Consider the following 18,655-nt stretch of genomic DNA (forward strand, 5'->3'; position numbering starts at 1 on the left):
AGAGAGAGAGAGGGAGACTTTCCTTAGATTATGCATAGGCAGGAGAGAGCAAACTTTTATTTATTTATTTATTTATTTATTTATTTATTTATTTATTTATTTATTTATTTATTTATTTATTGTGGGACCCTCCCCGGTGGCCGGGGATCTAACCGGCGCTGCAGAGGCTGCGGGCCTCGCAACCCAGCGCTCAACCACTGTACCACCAGGGGAGGCCCAGGAAAGAGCAAACTTTTGTTGATCCTTTCACTGTATTGTTTGGCATGGGGGGTTGACAAGCTCCTTTCAGTATGGATTTGTTCTGTTTGCCAGACTAAACTTCATTTGATCCGTGTGGATTAAATTCCTGGGACTTCTTGCTGATAAAGAGACTTTTGGCTCAAGGCCTAGGGGAAAGTTTGTCTCAGAGGCTCCTCAGTCTGGGCCAGCTCTGGGCTTGAGCAGGTAGATGGCAGGGCCTGCCTCTCCTAGCCCAGTTCTCACTTAGTAGAAGGACAAACACAGACAGTAGACATGGCCGGGCACTTGGCTTCTGGCTTCAGCATTCAATCTCCACCTTGGGATCACAGGCAGGAGACAGCGGCTTTGCTCCATCTACAACGTAGCTGGGTGGACACCAGGGGCGCTGTGCAGAGCCGCAGTGCGGTGCTGCCCTTCCAGGCTGGCGCTGCCCTCCCAGACTGGCACAGGCGCTGTGATAGAAGCCTGGGGGCAGAGACATAGATAGGGAGTCGTTTGTTCTATCCCGGCTAGAAGAGCCCCCAGGGGAGGTGAAACGAGGACTGGGTGGTCTGGGGCCCTCCCAGAAGAGGTAACAGCGCATGGGAAGGCGGTCTCCACAGGGACCTGTCCCTGCTGGCAGCGCCAGCCTGGAAGCAGCTGTGATTGGGGAGCTTTGTTGCCCTTCGTGCCTTACACATTAAGGAAAAAGACAATGTTTGTTTAATTGAACTAAAGACAAGACCAACTTCTTGGATGACCAAATAGAGACGAGCTGAATTTCCTTCGACCAGAAACTGGACACCAGATTCCAGCAAATGCACAGAAGCAAAATGATGCCTTTGGCCTGTGCTTGCTCTTGACCTTGGTGCCATTCTCTTGTTTGTCCACACAAGGTTTGAGGCTTCCACTGAAAAAGAGACACTTGTTGGGATCCCACCTGTTGTGGCTGCTTTTATGCTTCTTTTCCCCAAGTGAATAAATGCACAAAGGTGTTTCACTTGAGGCCCAACCTCCTTTGCTCATGGACTCAGCAGTTTAGCCCTGGAAACTGCTGAGAGCTCCCCAAGACTAGATCCTCAGCGCAGTGACCACATCTTGGAAAACATGGCCTCGTGGGAAGGCTAGAGGGCCAGGCTTGCACTGTCGGGCTTTGTGTGGAAAGCGACAGCCCCCGGCGCCTTGACCGAGCCCGTCTGCTCGGGCAGCCTCGGACCAGGCCGAGTCCACTCTCTGCGCGCGCTTCTGGCCGCCTGCGGCCTCTGAGCTCCCTTCTCTCCGCAGATCACGGTCACGGACGAGGAGGTGAGTAACCCGTCCTTTCTAGACCTGGTGAGGACGCCCCAGATGCGCAGGTGCACGCTCATCCTCATGTTCGCCTGGTAAGTGGGCCTCGGGGGGCGCGCGGCCAAGCGGGGTGTCCTCGGCCACGCGCCCTTCTCCGAGCCCCCCGTGTCGTTGCAGGTTCACCAGCGCGGTGGTCTACCAGGGGCTCGTCATGCGCCTGGGCATCGTGGGGGGCAACCTCTACATCGACTTTTTCATCTCGGGTGTGGTGGAGCTGCCGGCGGCGCTCCTGATCCTGCTCACCATCGAGCGCTTTGGGCGCCGCCTGCCCTTCGCGGCCAGCAACGTGGTGGCGGGTGTCGCCTGCCTGGTCACTGCCTTCCTGCCCGAAGGTAGGTGTCCCGGCCTCGTTAGCGGCCGGGCCCTTGGGAAGAGTTTGTCTGGTCACCCAGAACGGGGCGCCCTGGGCCTTGGGAGAGCCACCGTGGCGGCTGGTGCTGGGCGCAGCTGTCAGGGACGCAGTTGTTATTTTCCCCCACATTTTGTTCATTGAGATAAGGTAGGGGTACCTCTTGTATGAGCTCTGGGGGTGTTGGGTGCAAACCTCTACAAATGTGCACTTTCACACCCTGCTCACCACCAGACCCCAGCGCCACGTGCCCCCCCATGCGGTCAGTGGGGCGCCCCCGAGGCCCCCTCTGGTTCTCAGTTTATTGCTTTGCTTGATTCTCTGTTATGTTTCTCTGAATTCCGCGTTAGTGAGACCGCTCGGTTTGCTGCTTCATCCGTGGAGACTGAGATGTAAGAGATTGTTTCCATCAGCTTTTCTGTTTTCTGTTTTTAGGTTCGTTTATGAGGCAATAGAGTTGTGCAAAATCTAGCTCGTGGGGATGTAGTTTGCTTTTGATGCCCGTATCTCATGAGCGTTTGCCATCACCCTTCACCCCCTGCTCCCTGAGCAGCCGCCCCTGGCTCCCCCTGGCTCCCCCCACCCCAGCCCCAGGTGAGCAGAGGAAGGTGACAGGAGGTGTTGCCTCCACAGGTCACCCAGGGAGGCACCGGCCACAGTGGCCGCTCAGGACTTGCGCATCAAGGGAATAGGAAGTATTTACACGATTCAAAAGTAGCAAAATAATAATAATAATGATAATAATAATAATAATAATAAAAGAGACAGGTGGATGGTGTGCTTCCCCTGCAGAGCCAGGAAGAGGCTCGCAGAGGCGGGAGCTGCTGGTGAGACGGAGGGAGAAGCTGGCGGGGCTGGGAAGACACGGATGACTGTTCTGGAGCACAGGACAGTCCCTGGGAGGGACACACGACGAGGGCTGGGACCAAACCTCCTTTGTCTTGGCTGGAACTTGTGGAGAGGGGCTGGGCCCTGGTCCCAGGGCTTCCAGAGGAGCGGGGTGCACCTCCAGCTGCAGCAGTTTTGACGGTGGCTGTGGAGACAGGTGCTGGGATCAGGAGCCAGGGGGCGGCCTGGCGGGGAGAGGGCGGCTTAAGAGGTGCCCCAGACCTCCATTTGGGGGGACTTGGGGACTGACCGGTGACTCTGGGTGCCCTTTGCGGCGGCCCAGCTCATCCCTGCAGAGTCCACGCAGGCCGGAGGGGCGCCGGGTGCACCCAGCACTGTGAATTAGAGCATTTCATCGTTTCCACTGGAGGCCCTGGGGGTGGGGGGTTCCCCGGAGGGACTCTGTGGGCCTCTGTGCGGCACAAGGCTGTCCACCCTTTATTTGTTTGAGACTCCCCCGAGGCTCGGGAAAGAACACCAGGGTCATATCGTGCACGGGAACACTCAGTCTTTCCCGGATGAGTCTGTTGACCACGTGTAAGTTGATGAATTCCCACAACATTAGACAGACCCAATCCAAATAGCTTTTCAGAAATGCCTCTCTTCAGAGCAGAATTAAAAAACATAAAAGAGATGAACAGGCCCTCCTCATTCGGAATGGGGGCCGGGCAGCGCCGGGTCCTCTGCCTCCTCTCCCTGGAGGGTTCTGGTTTCTGGGGCTGCTGGACAAAGGACCACGAACAATAGAACATTCTTCCCACTTTCCTGGAGACCGGTAGCCTGGAGCCAGGCACCAGCAGGGCTGAGCTCTACCAAAGGCTCCAGGGCAGGCTCCTTCCCTGCCTCTTGGCAGCTTCTGGGGTGTGCTGACAGGTGGCTTCTTCCAGAGGCTCTGTGGTCCGGTGGGTGCCTCTCTCCTAGCTCCTGGTGGTTGGCAGCTGGCCTCAGCGTTCCTCACCATCCCGTCAGCCTCTGCTTCCATCCTCATTTGTCCCTCCCTGTGTGTCTCTGTGTCTTCACCTTTCATGTCTGCAAGACTGTTCCCAAATAACGTCACAGTCCGAGAGGCTGTAGGCAAGCATTTGGGGGTACTGCTCCACTCACTACATGGGCGTCACACATGCTAAGAGTTGGGGGGTCTGTATCATCAATCCAAGGCAACACCTGTCCCCCTCGTGTTGTAAGTGACCACCACAAAGCTAAGAGAGTGGACAGAGCGGCCACCAGGTGGACAGCAGTCCTGTGCCCGGGAACCGTGGGCCGTTTACAGAGAAGGGCGACAAGTCAAGAGCACGGGGGGCTTCGTTGTTTTTGCTTTACTTTGCCACCATGTGGTCTTTGGCTTATTTGTAAGAGGCAGTTCCCCGGGACAATGTAGACTAGGAGTGGAATGCGGATGTGGACTTGCTGGTGGAACAGGAGTTGGGGGTTCATTGCCTGTGAAATAAGGAAAGTGGGGAGATTGATGACTTCAGTGTGACCCATCACCTCATGGTGTAACTTCGCCCTGGAAGTCTTCTCTGGTCTCTGGGCTGCTCGGGGTCACTTTAACAGGCGGCCATTCAGCCTGACCCCAGAAAGCAAGCAAGGCCGCGTATCCAAGCCAGTGTTGAAGTGACCGGAGGGCTGGAGCCAAGCTTTTGGTAGAGAACACTTTCAGATACTGAAACTGTTTGGGCTGCTACGTTATTTTGTAGATAAAATTTCCCAATTTAAGTTTAGAAACATTCTTAGCACGGTTGGAATTAACTGCTCTTGCTTTGGACTCATTTTACGGGCAGATCATGCGCCTTGGGCTGCCATGAGAGTCACAGGCTGGTCTGTTGGACTGGCGAGAACTTTCAAATCCCTCGAGCCTCCTGTGAAGAACAGATATTAGCAGGTCCTCCCTTGATTGACAGGACCTTACTTTCATTTATTCATTTTTAAAGATTGATTGATTTTCTGCTTAGAAGACCTGGGCTGCAGGCCAGTTACTTTTGACTTAAAGGAGCTTCTGAACTCGGTTGCTGGGGCTGGTGAATTATCACTGGAGAGACTTTCGGCGCAGCCGTTGCTGACGTCATCAGCAGGGTGGCAGCCCCCGTGGAATAGGCCCATCGGCCTTTGCAGGAATCGGCTCCAGAATGACCCCCAGCAGGTTAGCTGGCCTTCCCTCCACGGACCACAGCTTCTCATGGTCTGAGGAATGAAATGTGGAAAGAGATTTGGCCATGTCCTCATTGAAGACTCACTCTTTTAACCCAAATTTTTGAACTCTAATCAAAGTCTGAGAAAGAAAACGCGTTCTGTATTCACCCCCATCCGGCATCTTTAAGTTTTTTCAGGGCGACTACAAACCTAGCAGTTTCGCTATGTCTTTCTTTTGACATGGAAGAGTTGCCTTAAGAAAAAAAGAAAGAAAATGTTTTCATCAATATTTTTTTCTCCTTAGGTGAAAAGTAATTCCATGGATTTTAATGGACATATCTCTATTAGGAACTTTCACTAGATTTACTTTATTTATTTTTATTATTTATTATTTATTATTTAAAGATTTATTTATGCATACAAGAATTGGGGTACAGGCCAGAGGTGCAGAGGGTGAGAGGATTCACCAGAGACAGAGCAGGGAACAGAACAGGCAGTCTGACTGAAATACACTGCTGAGGGGAGCAGCGGGCGAGACAGGAGAGGTCTGCTGCGCCGTGTGGGTAGCTTCCTGGCGGGGGATCGAACTCATGCCACAATGGCTGCAGACAGCTTCATAGGTTGCGTCTTAACCTCTTGCGCCACCAGGGAGGCCCCTATTATTTATTTTTTAATGTAGAAGAGCTGGGGTGTAGGCCAGAGGTGTGGGGGTGGAGGGTGAGAGGATTTACCAGAGACAGAGCGGGGAACAGAGCAGGCAGATATACTGAAATCCACTGCTGTGGGGAGCAGCGGGAGAGACAGGAGGGGTCAGCCCCCTGGCCAGGGCTCAGCCTCAGGCCGTAGCGGTGATAGCGCTGAGACTTAACCTGGGCCACCGAGGAGTCCCCTAAATTTTACTTTAGAGCTCTGAGCAGAGGTCCCACTGAGAAGAGAGGCAAACTGCACTTACTTAGAATCCTGCATCCTTTCTTCCGTCCTTGAGGGATTATTCCCCATAGGCTTTACTAGCTTGACCAAAACCCCCTTCGGAGTGACCCTGCTTCTCTGCAATCGCCTGCCTCCACAGAAGAGCTTCAGCTTCGAGGTTCAAAGGATGGTGCAGTGCTGTTGGCGGAGAGAAAGTCTCCATGACAGTTAGACAAAGAATTTATTGGAAAATCAAAGTGAGCCTTCCATCCCAGCTGTAGTCAGACGGATTTTACGCAGCGAGAACTGTTCCAACAATCTCAAGTTTTAATTTAGTTTATGTAAGTAGGAAAAGTGAGTCACCAGCATTAAAAATGTAATTATTCTTGACAGGAGGAGCTTCTGGTTCTAAGTTGTTTTGACGTAAAGATGTGTTGATGCTCCCCACGCGCGGAGTTGGCGAGCTCTGGGTTAATCACCCCCCAGGTTGCCAGTGCAGGGCTGTGCCCCTTGTTACGTCTTTATCAGGTTCCTTGGGCACTCCTGTGGGTTGAAAGGCTGCAGATCCCTCATGGGCTCCAAGGTGGGGCCTGTGAATCTGTGTCAGTGGTTTCACTGTCAGGCCTACCAGGCCAGGAGGGGAGACTCTCCCAAAGAATCACATCTTATTACAGTGCTTATTTTTAAATTGTCTTGTGTTTTTTGTCTTTGCTCCCCAAAGATGTCATCTGCCCCTCCAGGATGAACCAAACATTTTACTGGGATGATCATTGTTTTGGTGTGTACATATTATACTCACACACAATGTGCACTTCCTAGTCCATTGTCAAATATGTTGACCCACAGTGCAGTGCCTGTGGGACCTCTCTCTCCTGACACGCGTCAGCCCCAGAGCCTCTGTGGCGAGACTGGCCTCCACTGCTTGGAATGAGCTGAGAGTCTTTCAGAGTAAGGTCAGCACGTGGAACAGACCGTGTGCGTGAGAGGCTGCTGGGGGAGAGCAAAAGTCTGCCTCCCCCAAATATGTCTTTGGCAGAAGGTTGATTTCATAGTAGGGACTCTGCAGGCTGCATGGAGGTTGCTTTTGCAAAGGACATTTACTTGTGAACTTCTGTGAGGGCATGCACTGGATGACGTACCTTTTTCAATGGAGGTGTCAGAAATTAAATCTGCATACCTTTGTCTGCTATGCCTTCCCTGGTGACCTCCCTAACTGGCCTCTCCTCCCGGGCCCTCAGCCCCCCGGGGGCCCTATTTTAAATGGTGTCCGAAGTCATGTGGGCAAGTTTTTCATGCTGGACCCTCCCCATGTATTTAGGAGGTGCACGTGTTATTATTGAACGTCTCTTTGGCTTTTTATTCTTACCAGTCTGTCTGGTGTTTGTGTGACTATTTTCCAGCCTAGAAGAAGCCAGAGAGGTACAGGATGATTTGCTTTTTGCCCCGACAGTGCCAACTTGATAGGGCTTTCTGACTATCTTACTGAATTGTCCGGTTGTCTATCTATAGTCACCGAGCTCACTGTGTACGTTTTGCCTGGTGTGCGTGTTTTAATTTGGTTTCTTGCTTGGTTGCTTCTTTCCAAGAACACATTCCTGCTCTCTGTTGTCAACTTAAATTGTCACTGAGGTTGCCGGTGGGACTCGTTTACACAGCAATTTTCATTCAGTAGGGAAAAGCCCCGGAACTGAGGGACCTAACCTGGATCATCAAATTCTTTCCACAGTTGCAGGCGACACTCCCTGCGGCCAGAGAGCGGTGGGTGGCTGCCCCATCGGGCCGGGACCCAGGGAATCTGGGCATGAGCTCCCACCTGGCGCTGCACCACTTGCTCATTGAAGGGGGTTGGAAGGCATTTCCTCCCCGCTCCCTAGTCTTAATGAAAAAACAAAGCCTAAATACAGCGCGTGTTTACACCTGTTCCCTGCCAGAGCAGATGGCCGCCCGGCACACGGGCGCGGCCTGGGACTCCCTCCCCTGATGTGAGACCTGCAGGTGTTCTCCGCTGGGGAAAACATCGAGGACACCAGGACCTCCGCCGCCTGTTTGCAGTCAGATTGCACTGAGCTGGATCCTCCCAGCCATGATCTGGATTCTTGAGCCATCTTTCCTCCTGCTTGCCTTCCTGAGGCTAAGTGGTTGACTTCATGAGCTTCAGCCTTTTTTTTTGTTTGTTAGTTGCATATTCTGAGTCCACTGAGTTTGATTCTCTTTTTTCACCCTCATCATTCATGTCTACATGTCAACTGAAAAATTATATAGTCAAGAAAGTGTAATAATTCTGGAAGCACAAGGATGATTTAGGGCTGAGTGAGCATTAGTGTGAGTGTAAAAGGAAAGGCTTCGTTTCCAAGATGAATGTCAGACACATCCTGATGCCCTCCCCTTGCCTTGGAGAGTAGGGGCGCGCTTGTTCTTGGCATCGGGTGTCCTCACTCCAAGCCCGCTATGAAAGCATGGTGCAGGTTGCACAACTCCTAAGAAATTTAGAGCACTGACTTTTTAGAACAAAAATGGTTTACTCCTTCCTTTCAAGCACACAAAAAAGAAAATATTTAATGGAGAAGAGTTGGCATTTCCTACCCGTTACTATGGAGAAAAAAAAGTTTCTTTATGCAGCTACAGCAGCCCTTGAAGAGCTCATTTGAAAAATGGATGAACCGACTTGTATTTAAGAATCTGACTTCTTCTGGGTGATTATGTGGAAGCAGCAGCAAGATTGGGAATGAGCAAGGCAATAAGAACATGCTAGTGATGGTCCCTCCCAATGATCCCAGCCTTGAAGACTCGTTACTCTACAGGACCAAAGTCAGCTTCCTCATCTGGACTTTTCCTGTTGGGAATAGCCAGTGGGAAGAGTCCACACAGAGAGGACAGGTGGACGACAGACTGTGGTGATGGCTTTCAAGATCGCAAGTGGAGATTTTCTTCCCGTGTACTCCAAGCCATCAGGAAGGCAGTGCCTGCAACATCGCTTTCATTGGCTGCTTGAACAGTGGCCTTGAATGCTCTTTCTAGAATTTACTCTTGCTCAGAAAAGTGACCCAAATACTGTAAAATGAGCTATCATCCCAGGGGTTGCTGCTGCTGAAATTTGGCTGCAACATTAGAAAGTATCTACTGGCTGGTTTTGAAATTAGCAAAGACATAGAGATGGGAGGACATGGAGCAAGCGTGCTTTGTACATAAAGTCTTGCTGAAAGCAAACCCCTGATTCTCCTCTTCTACACTTTCTGTGTTGCAGGAATACCGTGGCTGAGGACCACTGTTGCTACCCTGGGAAGACTCGGGATAACCATGGCCTTTGAAATCGTTTATTTGGTGAATTCAGAATTGTACCCGACGACATTACGGCAAGTCCAACAAGTTTGTCATGGTTTCTGAAAGTTGTTCTGCAGCCAAAAGTCTTACCTTGACTTCAAAACTAGGAAAGTCCCCCTGGTTTGGCGCTGATGTTGTCTGGCCGTGCTCAGTTAGTGCAAAGGACCAGTTGAGTCACAGCTGCTCTCTGGTTACTATTTCCTGCATTTGGGGATGGACGCAATTCTAGTGTCAGTACCTTTAGACATAACCCTGGTTCTGTGGCGAGGACGAGAGCTGGGAGCAGAACCCCTAGTTAGTACGCTTGCTTCGTGGGTCAAATCTGTGCTCATTCAGCGTCATCTTGGGGAAGGCTGCAGCTCTGTCAAGGTCTGGAGCCCGTGAGAGCCAACTGCCAGAGGCCAGAATGAAGCTGTGTGCAGGGACTATTGCAAATGGGCTGCTCTCCTGGGGGGAAACCATGGGCACAGATCTCTGTCCACCCACCTGGAAATGTCACGGTGTGGGCTGGGTAGAGAGCTGCTGCTGGAGAGTTACCATCCTCTCTCCATCCTCACCATCCTGTCCCTCCTGTCCCTCCTCACCATCCTGTCCATCCTCTCCTTCCTCACCATGACTCAGCACCCACCCAGATGTGAAATGGGAAGTTTTGCTAGAGTATGCGATCGTGTCCCTTTTCAAGGTTAAAATTTCTAGAGATGGTTACAATTTCTCTCCTCTTTATGTCTGGATGTTTTGTTTGTTTTGAGTTTATTTAAATATTCTTCATTGAGAACAGTTTTCTCCCACAGGAACTTCGGAGTTTCGCTGTGTTCCGGGCTATGTGATTTTGGGGGCATCGTGGCCCCGTTTCTGCTCTTCCGGCTGGCAGCTGTTTGGCTAGAGCTACCGCTCATCATCTTCGGTAAGAACTCGCCTGGCAGATTGTTCTGAAATGCTTTCATCATCACTCTGTACACTGACAGAGCTCTGCAGTGACTGCTCTGTCTGACTCCGAGGACAGCCATCTAGTCTAGGACGTCTTTTTCCCTGTTGAGGAGAATCTGATTGCAATGAAACGGGAAACCCTAAATAATTTCAATTTATATTACAGGGTTGGATGAACAGAGTTCAATTTAGCTTTCTTTGTTTAGGTTCCAAGTTTAGGATCAAATGCTATGAAACTTTTATGGCACTGGGCATCAGAATCAGTGGTTTTCAGGGGACAGAATCGCACATTCAGTTTGTTTCCCAATAAGCCGGAAAACTAATGTAGCCTCAGTGCTCTCTGTCCACAGCATATCTCAGTTCGCTTTGCTGCCCAGCACACGCCACTGAAAGCAGAGCCACGCAATCCCCGTGCACTGCTGGTCGCCTCTTGGTCATTCCCAAGTTTGTTCCCCGCTCCCTGCTTCCAACGAAGGCAGGAACCTTCACAAAGGAGGAACCCTAAGGACATCCAGGCCAGGGCTGTCTCAACTGGCAACCTAAAAATTCAGGCAGTCACTACAAAGACAAAGTGTGTTTAATCTGGGGTCAAAGAATTGCAATTCAGGGTACCGGTCCAAGTAGGAAACTTAAAACATTCCCTACTTCCAGTAGGGAATATTTTCCATGCATCATTCAATTCAATGAAAATGCTCCAAGGAGGGATAAAATTGGGACATCCTAAGGCAGCGAAAGAGGAAGATGAAGTTAAGTGGTTAAAGAAAAACCTTGATTAATGTTAGCAGTCTGTTCTCAGTTATTTATAATCAGTTACCGATTGTCGAGAGGATGAAAAGGACCTGACTGAGCCTGTCCTCTCACTCCAAGTCCAGAGTCATCAACAATTGTTTGCTTGATGGCTGCATAAAACAATAACTTCTGGCCCGCTCCAAAGGCCTTTGAACTATTTCAAAAGAGACAAGTAATGCAATTTCTCTGTCATGGATCCCAGCCCCCTTTTACAAACGACTTCACAGATGTCAGCTTTTGGTACATTCTTTCTACCTGGACCTCACAACCCCCTCCCCTCCTCAGCAACAAAGGAAGCAGATCAGCTTCTTCCTCACCTCCCTTCCCCACCTGCACTTCTTACTCCTGCCAGAGAATGTTTTTCATGCATCGTTCAATTCAATGAAAATACTGAGTCGATCTTATATCCTGCGTGATACAAAATCCCTTTAATAGTCCTCGGGACAGTAAAGTCAGCTTCCGCTGATTTAACACCCGGGGATTCAATAAGAGCTCAGTTCGAATTATTTCGTGGAATCTGAACATGAAGCTCAGTGTTGGTTCTCTAGCTAGCGCGGCAAAGCAAACAGAGTTCCCTCGTTCAGCCAAGCGCGTGGTCCAGCAGCCCAGGCGTTCCGATGGCAGCCTGCAAGGAGGGCGCGTAAGCTGGGTTCTGGTGCCACAGTCTGGCTGGGGAGAAAGCCAGGTTTCCAGCAGGTACAACAAGAGTGTGATAAAGCCTGGAGGAAAAGGGGCAGGGAGCACCGCTTGGGAGGACCATGCCGCTGAGTGAGGGGAACGTCAGGAAGGAGGGACCAGCATCTAGGCTGAGATCTGAAGATGAGGGGAAATTCTCCAGGTGAGGGTGTGGGCGGGGAGAAGGCCTGGAGCCAGAGGAAGGAGGTGGCCTCTGGCAGGGGGAAGTTGAAGGGTGGGGCGTGTGCGCCAGGCAGCGGCAGCTGGGGGCAGAGGCCGGCACACCAGGAAGGGTCCCGGCGGACTGTGAAGGGTCGCCCTTCTCCTGACAGCAGTGGGCGCTGCTGGAGAGTGTTACGGTGGGGCTGATGGTATGAGATTTGCCTTTAGAAGTATGAGCGATGCCAGAGATGCAGCTGAATTGGAGGGGGCGATGTTCGTGGCAAGACAGTGAAACGAACGTAATCAGGTGAGAGGTCGTTAATGGTGGACTCACAGCGCAGACGGGGCATGGCGAGTTGGAGAGCGATTCAAGAAATATATTAGAAGTAAAACTGGCAAGACAGGCTGAGTGAGGCGGGACGCCCAGGCCTTTTGCTGGGAAACTGTCAGCGAGGCCAGGCTCTGGTTTGGTGAGTGCCAGGGGGGTAGATATGACACGGTGACACAACGGCTGCAAGAAACCCGTCTAGACACGGAGAAGCCAGAGGCCTCAGTGGGTTGCACGCAGGTGAGGAGTCTCGAAGCCATCTGATCTAGACAGACTTTGAAAGTGGGAGTGACCGAGTTCACCCAGCATATAGCACAGAGAGGAAAGAAGAGGCCTGGGACAGAGCCCCGAGGAGCGCGTCAGGGACAGCAGAGGGAGCAGAGCCGGGAAGGAGAGGGCCGCTACGGCAGCAGGGCAAGCAGAGGGCACGGGGCAGGAAAGCCAGCCCCAGCGAGTGCGGTCACCAGCCAGGACTGGGCCAGGCCAGCAGCGAGGAGGAGGAGCTGGGTCGCTGGGTCTGTGGCCGCGGCGAGCTGCCAGTGTGGCGGCAGCCTAGGAAGGCGTGTGGGAAGATGGGGTTTCAAGAGTCAGCTCTCAAGAACAGAGAGAGGGGCTGGTAACTCAGGACAATGTGGGCCTGATAGAAGGTTCTACAAAGAAGAGAGATTTGCATATGGCGCAGCACCTCCGCTGGCGAGGGAAGGTACTGCAGAGGGGGCTCCTCTCCAGGGAGGTGCCCCGAAGACTCCAAGGCATCGTCCTTGGACTGGGCAGGGAAGAGCTCACAGAGGCTCCACCAGGAAGGGCAGGGGAGCGTGGGGGGAATTCTAGTGTGGCCAAGGGAAGCTGCCGCGACCCCTCTCTGCCGGCTTGTCTTCTGGTGAAGCGGGAGGTGAGACCTTCTCCGAGAGCTTTGCACTTAGTAGACTCACAGACAGTAATTAGTAAGTGGATGAGCGAGGGGACATATATCAAGAGTGCAGGCCGACGGGCACAGGTTTAGGAAGACAGAGAACATCGGAAACGTGGCGAGATCAATGAGGGCCGGCTGGGGTGACCTGAGCTGCTGCGGTGGGGCCGTGCGACCCCAGGTCTGTGTGACCCCAGGTCTGTGTGAACCCCGGCTGCTGGTGCGGGGCCCGTGAAGCTTCATGAGCACATCTGCTTCTGGAGTAAGCGGGAGGGCTGAGGGGCCCAGCTGTGTGCTCCTGTTGGGGTGACGCCTCCCCCCTGTTTCCAGGTATCCTGGCCTCTGTCTGCGGTGGCCTCGTGATGCTCCTGCCTGAAACCAAGGGTATCGTCTTGCCAGAGACAGTGGACGATGTGGAAAAACTCGGCAGGTATTGTATGCAGCTCAGCACATCTGAAACGAAAGCCGCACTTCCGCTCGCGGGGGACGGGATGTGCTGAGAAAACATCACCCTTGGGCGGCCATGGCTGGGACCGCACCCGTCCGCGCGCTTTCGCCCCGGTTGCGGGTGGCGGCGCCAGGCAGGTTGCTCTCCTGCACGCGGGCCGCCCACACGTGGGAGCTCACGCATCCCAGCATCCGGCCCAAGGGGCTCTACCAGCCAGCCTGATGCTGCCCTTCCACCGAGCGAGCGACACACTCTCTTGATTCCCAAAGCTGTTGGGGTCAGATTTTCAAGCCCATCAGGAAACAATAGCGAGGAGGACGAGGGGTCGCAGGTCAGAGCTCTGCTCCCCATCACCGTGACCTCAGAGGGAGACACGGGGAGAGAGAGATGCGGGTGGAGAGGGGCACCCCCAGGAGAGTCATCCCCCAGCTACACACACACGAAGAATAGACCCAAATTCAAGAGACACAAATTCTAATTTTTGTATGCTTGTGACTTTCATAATAAAAAGTTGGGTGAAGGAGTTGATTATGCCCAATCTCTCCCCTTGGAGAAACAGCTAGTGAGAGTGATTTACGGCTGTCGGCGCTAAGCGCCCGGAGGTGTCCGTGGTTATGCGCTCTGGGAAAAACCCACTCAGCTCCAGACCATGAATCCTGGTAGCTTTTCCCTTGTACACCTGCACGGCAGTGCTGTGTCCTTTCTGCGGTTTCATTCACGCCGGCGGCTCCTTCCAAACCCTGTGGCTCGGAAGTTCGTAAAGAGCGTATGTGTCGTGGCGCTAACTAGCCAGTCAGCGCTGACAGCCGGGAGACACTTACGTCTCCCGTGAGTTGGGTTTTTGCGAGTGTGTTTGATCAAAACCAACTAGGGTGTTGAGTGAAACACGGCTCTAACCAGTGCTCTCATCCTTCCTACGCACTCTCTCCTTTCTCCTTGGCCCAGTTAGTCCGCAGGCCTGTACGTGTGGCAGGAAAAAGGAAACCCAAGTTTCTAGCTCCCGCCTCTGAGGTCCCCTGAGAAAAACGAAGGAGGAAACTTGTCTGACTGATCCCCCAAGGACCCGACATGCCTTGCGGAGACTTGTGTGTCCACTTACGCTGCGGGGAGCTGTGCAGCTCTACGTGTTCTTAATACTGTACAGACACTCAACCTATCTGGATATTTTTATACAATGTTGGCCGGGTCAAGACGCATCTCCATTCCGAGCCCACGCCAGGTGCGGACGGCGAGAGACAAGCTGCTGTGCTCGCAGCTCCTCCTGAGGCTGGAGCCTGGAGCCTGGCCCATTTGGTCCCGGGTACAAGTGAAGCCCCGTCCAGTTCCCATCACAGCTGCATCAAGACTGCAGGACCTGGATCTGGGGAGTCTGCACAACAATGGGGCCGTCAGCGATCCCCAAGACATAACTCTGAGCTGAGGGCCTGAAGATACCTGCAGGAGGGCGACCTGGGGGGCCTGTTTGTGGAGAGACAGGATCTAAGGCCCGCAGGGCACGAGGCACTGAGCCACCACTTTCTCTCCTGGCCCTGAGCTCTGCGGCCCCACGGCACCTGGGGTCGCTGCCTTCCGGCTATTTCCATAGCTAAGAACAAATCTGCAGTGCAATTCGGGGGGTTGGCTCTGTTCTTTAAAGTCACTTTCAGTCCTGAGATTCAGGATGGTTTGGGCCCCCTTTAGGGGACAGTGAGCACCGTCCTTAGCTCTTTACTAAACAAAATTGTGGATTATGATGGCATGAGCCTCGTGATTTTAATCACAAAGGGATATGTGTCTTGTATTTGTGAGGTCAGGTCTGTGAGGGTGACGGCATCTGTGGTCAAGCGGGGAAACCACAGACAGTTCTCATTCTAGCTGGACGCTTTTGTCTTAGGAAGAAGCTGCCGTGGTAATGGAAAGAAAAGGCCCATTGGATCCATGCTTCAAGAATGAGCAGAAGCTTTCTAAGTGACTTTTTAAGCACCCCCGAGGGATTGGATCTTTTTAGTGCCCGAGGCTTCCGAGGTGTGCCTTTACAGTATGCTGCCTTGCCCGAGGTCTGCTTCCTATCACATTTGTTATATTTTCAGATTCAGCACGTGGCTTCTGCAGAGCTTTTTAATGGGTTCTTTTGTGCTCATGGGCAAAATGGGCGCGGAAGGGAAAGCTGGCCGAGGAGGAGAGTTCCTGTGTGAACAGGTGACAACACGTGTGTCGTGTGTGTTGATTGTAAAATAAGCTTCTTGATCCTTAAAACCCCCACCAGAGTTGATGAGGAGCATCTTGTTTGGTGCTGAAAGGAGCACAGCTCGTGCGGGGTGCGCCGGGCATCCACCCTCATCCACACACACTGGGCCTCTGCTTCCTTCTCTTTTGCTCTTCGATACTATCACCTTTGAATTGTATTTTGGTTCTGGTAAGAATAAAAATTTTAAATTGCCAAGGAAAATCAATGTCCATCCTTGCTCTTCCTCCCAAACACATGTCCCTGTAAATACACTATGCCTGGGTGACCTTAGCGCTGTCCACCCCGGTGGCCAGTCAGCAGTGGGAATTAAGGAGTCACTTATGTTCCTTGTTCCTTAGTAAGCACTTGGCACCATCTCTAGACTCAGATGTGACCCAGAATAACATTCAGACTCTAGCTGGTCTTGGATTACACACCCACTGCCCAATTCACAGCGCACAACTGCCGGTGTCGGCTGTGCTGGCCACGGTCGAGCTGTCAGGAACAGATTTCATTCCCAAGAATAGAATTTGTTCTCATGACCCCCGCCCGCCACATACCTGTTGTGCTCTGAAAACATTTATCTCATTGCCAAAAATAAACACATGGAAGATGTGTGTCCAGCCACCTTTCACCCACAAGAGAGACACACAACAAACTTAGGAGTTCTGGGCTCACATCGCCATGGTCCCACAGGCTCCGCAGTCTTTATGTGACTATACGTGAGGGAAAAGAGCAAAATCTGTTAGCTACTCTGTTGAAAATTGGTAGGATGAACAAAGAAATGGAAACAAGGAAGATCAAAAACTTAAAGTACATGGTTTATTTTCAACATATGTCCAAACTGTGTTGCCTGTCACAGCCTGTGCACCCACGGGACTGGAAAAATTTATCCACAACAATATTAAAAAATGTTGCGATTTGGCAGATGGTAACAAGAAGTTTCTTCATTTGATTAATGTCAATTACTCTGAGCATACTAAATTCCCTCTCCATATTTCAGCTTCCAGATTGGTGGATGCTCCGCTGTCTCCCAACTGTTAGTTACGACTCATTGTTTCTTCAATCCAGTTAACAAACCTTGATACACGCACATAGACACCGGGTTTATTGGGGCGCGCACAGCCAAGACCCCAAGAAGTGACTCCTTGCAAAATGTATTTGTCCTTCTCGAAGCAAACCAGAGGTCCTCCACTGTCGCCCTGTTCAGAGGGAGGGAGTCAGCCATCGTGGTTTTATTATGGGGTGTGAGTTTTCCCAGCACTTAAACATTCCTTTACAATCAGAAAGGACCTTCTCAACATATCATCTGAACATCTGTTGTGCTTCAGTACCAAGCAAAATATTTTCAACAAAACCACACCACTTAGTATTTCCTGACGAAGAAAATCCCTCGTGACTAGTCTACTCATCCCTTCCCACTGTGGGGATTCTCCTAGACAGAGTAGCCCCAAGAACTATTGTGGGGCAGGTGCAGCTGGTCTTGTCTTACAGCCCCTCCCTACTCAGCGCCCCCCCCTCAACCCAGCACGCTCCCAGGCAGCATGTGTTTCTTGACAGTGATGGATCCGAGCTACCTACTTACACCCAACCTGTGACTCCAGGCCCAGAAATCACCTGAGATGACCTGCATCAGGATTGGGGGTCAGGCCTATGGGGTTTGGGGATCCATCAGTCCTAGTTTGTGACCTCGGTTGACAAATCCTTCATGAATTTGCCACTTTGGGGCCGAAATAGCCAAGAAGCCCTAGGCAGGTCAGCACAAGATCAACTTTGCTCTCTAGAGACTTTGCTTACCTGGCAGCTGTCAGTGCCTCCGACCAAGTCCCCAGCACAAAGCTCAGAGGACCTGACTCTTCCATTCAGAAGCTCGTAGCGGTTGCACACTTTATTCTCAATCACGGGGATCTGGGCTTCCTTGAGCAAGCCAGCACCAAAGGTGCCTGTGTTTAAAAAGATGAAAGAAATGAGTAAAGTTTACTGGATCCAAAACTTGCTCACAAGGAAAGTTCTAGAACAGCGGAGAAGCAGTGGTCGACCTCCCCTGTCCTCGAGGTTGGATGAGACAAGACAAGGGGACAGTGTCCACACTGCTGGAACACTCTTCTCTCTTTTTGACCCTTAAATATGTAAACATTTCATCAGATGTTGTGTTCCCAGGACCTGAATTTTATCATCTGGGTTTTTTTTTTTTTACAGTGTTGGTAGGATTTCTGTTGCTGTTATTTTGTTGTCTTTACATTTTAGGATATAGAGTTTGAGAAACACAGTGACTGCTACTTTTATATATTTTCTCTTAGTCTTTTTCTATTTTTCTTTTAATACACTGCATGAGCATATCTCTTGCTTTTCTCACACACATTATATAATAAGAACTTTTTTTTTATTATCCCACCATCTTTGTAACTAACATTTTAATGTGGAGTGCCTGCCTTGTGGGGCTGGGGTTTCCTTTCCGGGTGAGGGCATCCTGGACATAGTGGTGATGGTTCACCGAGATGACAAGCTTACTGAACGCCACCGAACTGTACTCTTCAAAGAGTGCATTTTATGTTAGATGTATTTTACCACAACAAATAATGTAAGAAAAGGAAGAGGAATAGCTGTTACTAACCTTTCCAGGCACACACTCTTCATGTGCTATATCTCAGTCCTTAACTTGAGCCCTGGAAATAGACACTTTCTCACTCCTGTTTCAGTTAAAGAAATTGAGACCTAGTGAGGGTGTGCAGTTTGTCCAAGGTCACCCAGAAAATAGGTGGTGGAGCTGGGATTTGAACCTAGGACCATGGCATCATTGCCCAAATTCTTCACCATCATCTTCACAGGCTCCTGCAGTTGTTTCCCATGTTCCACAGCTGTGCTCACACAGTTTATTCATATTCCTTAATATTTTCTTAAGCCCCCAGAAATTTCTTAAGTCCCCAGAAATTATATAAACACACGTATGGTTCCCACCAGCACCACCAAATTATTTTCCCAAAGGTATGGCAGTGGAAAAGGTCACCAGAGAAAACAATCACTTCATCACACCCTTATGGGTACTT

General features: G+C 51.3%; 2 protein-coding genes across 5 annotated transcripts in view; one reads left to right on the forward strand and one right to left on the reverse strand.

Annotated features, from left to right (window-relative positions):
* Positions 1-17,550, forward strand: part of SLC22A3 (solute carrier family 22 member 3) — a 60,252-nt gene extending 42,702 nt beyond the window's left edge. Inside the window, exons 6-11 of one of the 3 annotated variants that reach the window (XM_037520689.1) lie at positions 1,504-1,601; positions 1,684-1,898; positions 9,087-9,195; positions 9,955-10,067; positions 13,285-13,384; positions 16,612-17,550. In XM_037520689.1, coding sequence (XP_037376586.1) covers positions 1,504-1,601; positions 1,684-1,898; positions 9,087-9,195; positions 9,955-10,067; positions 13,285-13,384; positions 16,612-16,693 — 717 coding nt within the window. In that variant the 3' untranslated portion in view covers positions 16,694-17,550. Of the gene's footprint in view, positions 1-1,503; positions 1,602-1,683; positions 1,899-9,086; positions 9,196-9,954; positions 10,068-13,284; positions 13,385-14,347; positions 16,531-16,611 lie in introns of those variants that run through there. The other 2 variants (XM_037520690.2, XM_037520691.2) reach the window with 2 other exon arrangements.
* PLG (plasminogen) overlaps positions 16,466-18,655 on the reverse strand; it is a 37,626-nt gene continuing 35,436 nt past the window's right edge. For both annotated transcript variants that reach the window (XM_037520687.1, XM_037520688.1), the window contains 2 exons: positions 17,406-17,551; positions 16,466-16,810 (listed from right to left, as the gene is read on the reverse strand). In XM_037520687.1, coding sequence (XP_037376584.1) covers positions 16,649-16,810; positions 17,406-17,551 — 308 coding nt within the window. In that variant the 3' untranslated portion in view covers positions 16,466-16,648. The remainder of the gene's footprint in view (positions 16,811-17,405; positions 17,552-18,655) is intronic.

This window comes from Talpa occidentalis, unplaced genomic scaffold (assembly GCF_014898055.3).
Source record: "Talpa occidentalis isolate TD23 unplaced genomic scaffold, MPIMG_talOcc4v2.1 talOcc4.2, whole genome shotgun sequence".
In the NCBI taxonomy this organism is placed as follows: Eukaryota; Metazoa; Chordata; class Mammalia; order Eulipotyphla; family Talpidae; genus Talpa; species Talpa occidentalis.